General features: G+C 32.1%; 1 protein-coding gene across 2 annotated transcripts; it reads right to left on the bottom strand.

Moving 5' to 3' along the window:
* Window positions 1–1,548: 1,548 nt before the first annotated feature.
* Window positions 1,549–6,851, bottom strand: LOC110620944 (myosin-binding protein 1). 2 transcript variants are annotated; one of them, XM_043959145.1, is made up of 4 exons: window positions 6,619–6,851; window positions 4,200–5,693; window positions 2,102–3,583; window positions 1,549–1,881 (listed from the first exon to the last, which is right to left on the bottom strand). In XM_043959145.1, the coding sequence occupies exons 2-3, from the start codon at window positions 5,599–5,601 to the stop codon at window positions 2,127–2,129; spliced, it is 2,859 nt and encodes a 952-aa protein (XP_043815080.1). In that variant the 5' UTR covers window positions 5,602–5,693; window positions 6,619–6,851; the 3' UTR covers window positions 1,549–1,881; window positions 2,102–2,126. The 2 variants fall into 2 exon arrangements, with proteins under 2 accessions (XP_043815080.1, XP_021620590.1); XM_021764898.2 differs by having other exon boundaries at window positions 6,595–6,850.

Raw genomic sequence — 6,851 nt, 5'->3', positions numbered from 1 at the left:
CTTTTTTATTTTGTTATGGTCAAGCCCAGTTGGGTTAGAGTTTATGTCAAATACATATAAACACTTCTATATTATTTAGAATTAATTCATTAAATATCCAATTAAAATTTATTAAACACTTAAATATATAAATATTATAACGAATAAATACAAATAAATATCGTAAATTTTTTTTAGAAAATATCAATTGATTTAAAAGGCTCAAACATTTATGTATATTTATATTTTAATTTAAAATTTTTATTTTTAATTTTAATTTAATAAATTTAATTTTTATATTTTAATATAATTTTATGCAATTTAAAAATTTTTAAGTTTAATAATTTATTTAGTGGTATATTATGTGTATTATTATTATTATTTTTTAATTAGTTAATTGATTAAAAAATATTTAATGTTTATATTATTTCACATTTTAATTTAAATATTTAAATTTTAAATAAATTAACTCAACATTTATAATTTAATATAATTTTAACTAATTTTTAAAATTAAAATTAAAAATAAATAATCTAATCGTTAAATATATATTTCACATCTTCAACGATAATAAATTTATAAATTTTATTTTATAGTAATAATAATAATTATTTTATAATAGATATATTATTAATTCAAAATAATTGTATATATAAAATAATTAAAAATAATATATTTATTATAGAATTTTCAGATTTACTGTTGAAGTGTTAATTATATATTTAATATTTAGATTATTATTATCTTTAAAATTAAAAATATTATTTAATTAAAGTTAAATATGAATTAATATTATTTTTATATGTAGAATTTATTTATATTTAAAAAATAATAAAATGTTATTATCACTCTGAATTATTATATTTTAATTTTTGAAAATTGACTAAAATTACATACATTTATAAAGATAATTAATTTAAAATTTCAACGTTTAAATTAAAAAGATAAAATAATATAAACTTTAATATTTTCAGTGAGATTAATTTATATAAATAATAGTAATAATATACGTATTATGTCAATTAACTATTAAATTGACATATAAAACATTAAATTTAGCAATTTATAAATTGGATAAAATTATACCAAAATATAAAAATTGATTTAATTAAACTAAAATTTAAAAATTTGAATTAAAATGCAAATATACATGAACATTAACCTTCATTGGCCTTTAAAAAATGTTAAAAGTGATCTTTAATAATAAATATAAATATTTCTGATTTTTTAAATAAGTTGGGTTTATATATAATAACTCCATTTGAAATTCCTAGCAAGTTTGCAAGGATTTCTATTTTGCCAGTTTCCATGGGAATGAGATTTCCAATTGGAGCAAATTCTTCCATATTTTATTTTGTTTTAGGATAATGCTTTCATGTTTATTTTATTCTTTTTCTTTGAAAATATTATTAAAATTGATAATTTCCATTCAGTATATCAAGAACCTTCTAATTGGAATTAGCTTGTCATGGTTTGGTCTGATTGAGTCCCAAAAACTAGACCAATTTCAATTCTAACTTTAATTGTTCTGGTTCTAGTTCTAAACCGGACCGAACCATGGTCTAACCGTGGATCCTAAACAATTTGAAGAACATTTATTCATATATAGAACAATAAATTCCCTAATCACACAAAAAATAGGTTTCACTCTTTATTGTAAGAATACATGCCTTTACACGCAAAAAAAAACTCAGCTCTTGTACAATACATTCCCCTATCACCCCACCAAAAAAAAAAAAAAAAAAAAAAAAAAGAAAAAAAAAAGTAGAAGAAGGAGAAGAAAGAGGAAGAGGGAGAAGAAACTTGTGGAGAACTGTACATTTTGATTGCCAATCTTGAATACCAAGTTTCGACTGTACTATGCAAAGCCTTTCTAGTTTCCACCTTCTGCAGCATTAACATCTGAGAAAAATTACAACAGAAGAAACAGATCATGTCAGATGCAAAGCTCAAAGCATAAATTTTAAAGAGAAAAGAAAAGAACGATAAATTATTGCATAAGAGAACAAGAAGAGTGCAGACATTCTCAAATGCTCACATGCAAGGTAAAAAAATTGAGTGCTGATATTTTCAATGACAATTAACAAAGGTGGCAGAAGATGTACAAGATTGAAACGCTTACGTTTATGATGGTTTTAAATGAAGCCTTAAGCAATGTTCTGCTCCCTTCTTATCCCATTCCTTCTTAACTCTTTAAGGTGCGAGGCTATTTCTTGAACGAATCGAAGTCCCTCTTCTCCGTTTCTGATCGAGTTGATGCTGTGCTCCAGAAAATCCCTGTCCGCCTCAAGAGCTTTTAACCTCCATTTTAGGTCAGAAACCTCAGTTGCAAGAGAATATAGATCAATTCCCTCATGGGTTAGAGAGCTTTGATCACTATAAAGATTTCCATTATGTTCCTTCATGTCTTCTACCGTTTCTCCTAAGGTTCCAGACCATTCACCATTAGCCAAGTCGGGTTGATTATTAGAAAATAGACAAAGCTTCCTTTCCAATTTCTCCATGCGCTGTAAAATATATGATCTTTCATCTTCAAAATCCAGCAATGAATTATTTACAGAACCTGTATATTTATCCCCAGCAGACATATTTCTTCCTTCAAAATTGTTCCTGTTATCTGGCTGGTCAGTAACAGAGTTTCTACGGGATATTGCACCTACTTCAACAGAACTCTCTTCTGCGTGCTCCTCTTTGATATCTTTTGTCTTCATATCAGAATGTTCCTTGGTATCCTCCAAGAATGATAAACTTGAGACGTTGTTCCTATAAAATTCAAGCTCTGCTTCTAGATCTTGAATCTCTTTCTCCCTCTCTGTAAGAAGGTCATTAGTTTTTTGCAAGGATTCCATATCATACTCAGCTTGCTCTTCCATCATTCTTAGTTGCTGCAGGGCTTCCATTTGGAGTGTGGCCTTCTCTTCCTGCAGTCTAGTAATCATGGCCATAGTTTGATTTGCTGCAATTGCAGATGCATTTCTTTCTTCTTCCAATTCCTTGTACAGAGCCTGCAGCAATTTCTTATCATGTTCAACCTGCCGTTTCAACCTATCAACCACACTTTCACCTTCAATTTCACTGACAATACTTCCATCCAGAGATAAACCAGATTCATTTCTCTCAAGTGAGATTCTCTTTTGAAGTATTTGCATCCCTAAGCCACTAGTAGCAAAAGGATTCTTCAATTCGTCACTGTTTACAGACAATTTTGGACTCATAGAGACTCTTGGGCTCATAGGCACTCTAGGACTTGCATCATTTATAGACTGCTCTCGAGTAGCAGATAACTGTGAAAATAAGAGCTTCAAATCGTCACTGAATCTTGATGAATCCTTCCCAATCCATTGTTCTGCAAGAGCACCAGATAACTGTCTCCCCCTACTGCCAATGGCTAGCTTGTAAGCATCACCAAGATCCAATAAATTGGGCCCTTGCAGACCATTTTCAGCCAAAATAGAGTTTGTTTCTGCAGTTGTTTCAGTCATTATAGCTGATCTAGTTCTTTCTTTGCAGATCTCCTTGCAATCTGTCATTGCTATTCTTGTCTCGCAGATCTTCTCACAATCTGTCATAGCTGTTTGCCAAACTTCCTCATTCCTAGCAATACCTGTGCAGTAAAACAATATGTTCTCTTTATATATATATTAAAAAAAAAGAATCCAATTTGTTAATCAGAACTACAAATTTGCCTTGACACCTTTGCTAATAGAATTATTCAATCGCACATTTTGGTGCTTTATAACAGTACAGACACAATCATGAAGGAATCTATATCTACAAATTGCAAATAAATTTCAGGATCTTCCTCATGGTTATTTTTTATTCTCAACAGTAACTGATTAAATTCTTCAAATTTGCATATGCTTCTATATCCTTACTAAATATTATGTGCACCTCGAAAACCATGGAACATAACCCAAATGACATTAAGGAACAAATGAATGAAAGCAACCATGCTGTATCCATTGTAGTACTCATATTTGCAGCTTCCTGTACATGGAATCTGGATCATGTCTCCATATGTCATTTTTGTAATGTCTTAATTACTAAAATATACTTCAAAACCATAAATAAATTAATACAATACACACGAGCACACAAAAGTTCAACTTTAAATTTTAGCAAAGTTACCAATGCATAGCATCCACATATGTCAATGCAGCAGCGCACTAACACAAGTGGAGAGATAGAGAGAAGAAAAGAAGGAGAAATTCTAAACTTACAATTCACTTTCAATCCTTGAACAGGAGTTTCCGCTGCACTTGACAATGGAAGGACATCAATAGGGGAAACAAGCTTGCTATTTGTTGATATTTGACCAGGGGTTGCTTTGCTTTCTGACAATTGGCGAACATCATCTACAGAAATAAGCTTGCTCTTTTCCGATGCTTCCAAAGGAGTTTCTCCGCCACTGGATGATGAAGGAACACCCTCAGCTGAAACAAGTGTACTCTCTTTTGATGCTTCCACAGGAGTTTCTATGGCATTCAGTGATGGAGGAACATCATCTAGGAAACTATGCTTGTCATCTTCTGATACTTCAAGTGCAGTTTCTCTGGAAATTGATGATGGAAGGAGTGCATCAAGGGAAATCAGCTCAGGAAGTACAGAGGGATCAGACTTCACATCTGCTTGTTGCCAATCAAATTCTTCCAAACCATTCCCCCTAGCAACTGTAGGTGATACAGAAGTAACTTCCTGGGACTCAGAAAAATCTGACTGTATATTTGAGACTGAAATTGGAATCTCAGGTGAGGCAACTGCATCTATCAATTTTTCTGATGCCAACTCATCAGGTAGAGGAGTGATGATATGAGGCTCAGTCTGCACACATCTAACTGCAATATCTTTAATGGGATTAATTTCATAATTCTGAGCATTTACATCATTATCATCATCAGACTGTTGGACTTCAGATTCATTATCAGAATAAACATTGAGCTCTGTGTATCCTACATGAGATAAATGGTCAAACCCACTATTTATGCTTCGATGCGTGGCTCTGACTGATACAGTTCGTTCCACCTTCTTCAGGTTTTCCTGATATCCAACAGTGCCTGATAAAGGGCCATCAAAATCTGAAGTCTCTGGACCAACTATTTTGGTCTGCATCAACTTCTGGCTGTACCCCCTTGGAATCCATGGCTCATTGCAACAAGAACATAGGGGACTTGATGTATGATCGCCAAGTAATGAGTCCTCATTTAGACCAAGGCTAGAACCCTCCCCCAATTTGCCCACCAATAATCTGTATGTTTCGGAATTTGACTTGTTGATTGTGGCAAATGAGAACAAGCAAGTTTCACACATTCCTTGGACGTCAACAAGATTATTATGCGCATGACATAGAACTAAGGATGAGATCTCTAACTTATGTTTGCCACAGATCAAATCCCAATAATATTTCGGTTTCCTATTGCCTAAAATGTGATCAAGTCTTAAGCATAGCAGGCATGGTGTTTGCAGTCCATAATAACAGGCAAATTTTGTGATTAAGTATGATATTATAGCATCGACAAAGAGCATACAAATTAGTAACCATTCAAGAATAGCAGATGTCAAAGCACTCTTGATACTGTGACATTTTTTCTGTGATTTAACAGATAAAATCTGGGTGGTCGCCATACTCCATCAAGGTTAAGCAATCCCAATATAAATTGACTGAAAGAACAAGCTCCAATATGAATTGTTCGATAATCCCGGGACAAAATTCAACTCTGTATTACCACATCAATGAATGAAAAATTAAAGTTAGAATCAACAGGTGACTATGTGTATGTAAGAGAAAGAGAGACAGAGGTTATAAGTTACCAAAGAAAGAAATATGAAGCAAAATGCAAACAAGCAGACATTTGGACAAAGGACTTTAATCAGAACGTAGGGAATCTCACCAATAAAAGGTGCACTCATTTCACAAAAGATGACTATCCCAATCAAAACCATAATGTTCATGTTTCATCTGAAGTCAGTAAATAACACAACCTAAAATATTATATATGACCAAAGCTAGAAATTGAAATCAATAGCCACGCCAATTTCCAATCCCTGCCCTTAAAAAGTCATAAACCAAATTCTGAAATTTAAGCAGAGATATTTCGTTTGAAGCATAAATAATCATGAAAAGCATAGTCTCCCAAATCCGAAGCTAATGAGAAATTACTAATAGAAAATGAAATCTTAATGCTCCAAATAATTTAAGGAGTCGACGTGTTTCCAGATCAGAAGCTATCAAATCAAATTCATATGAAGTAAAAACTTAATCGCATCTAAAGTACAGCCTAAAAAGAAACTAAATAAATCAGTTTCCAACAAGCTGAAGATCAAAATTTTCATAAAGTTCAACATCCAGAAGGAACAATTATGTATGGCTTGAACTGGACAGTGGAAAGAAAGAATAGCAGACGACACACATCTACTTCACAGGAAAGGAAAAATAAAACTAGAAAAACCCAAAATCACATTTCAACAAAAAGGAAATTTCTTCTCTAATTCAAACCATAAATAATCCATACTACAACAGATAAAAATATAAAAATTCAAATAATCAAAATTAGAATTATGCTCGCAAACAAAAGAAAAGGGAGTAAAAGAACAGTCTAAAGCGATAGTAAACTGACCTGTGCTTGTGAGGAAGCCACGAACCCACCGAGAATTCAGAAGCAGAGAGTCAAATCAAAGTGATCCACCAATCGTATTGAAGACAAGGAACAAATCCCAGGTAGCAATAGTTACAGAAACCGGACACACGCAGATTCGAACAAAAAAACCAAACTAAAATACCCAGTAGAGAAGAGCTTTGTTTTACTCATTGAGTTATAATGCTTGGAACACAATACAACAGTGCACGTTGTTTTCAAACATCCCTTGCAATATTA

The sequence above is a fragment of the Manihot esculenta genome, chromosome 8, assembly GCF_001659605.2.
Source record: "Manihot esculenta cultivar AM560-2 chromosome 8, M.esculenta_v8, whole genome shotgun sequence".
NCBI classification, from domain to species: domain Eukaryota; kingdom Viridiplantae; phylum Streptophyta; class Magnoliopsida; order Malpighiales; family Euphorbiaceae; genus Manihot; species Manihot esculenta.
Note: the sequence above shows the minus strand (reverse complement) of the source record. Positions and strands in the feature narration are given on the sequence as shown.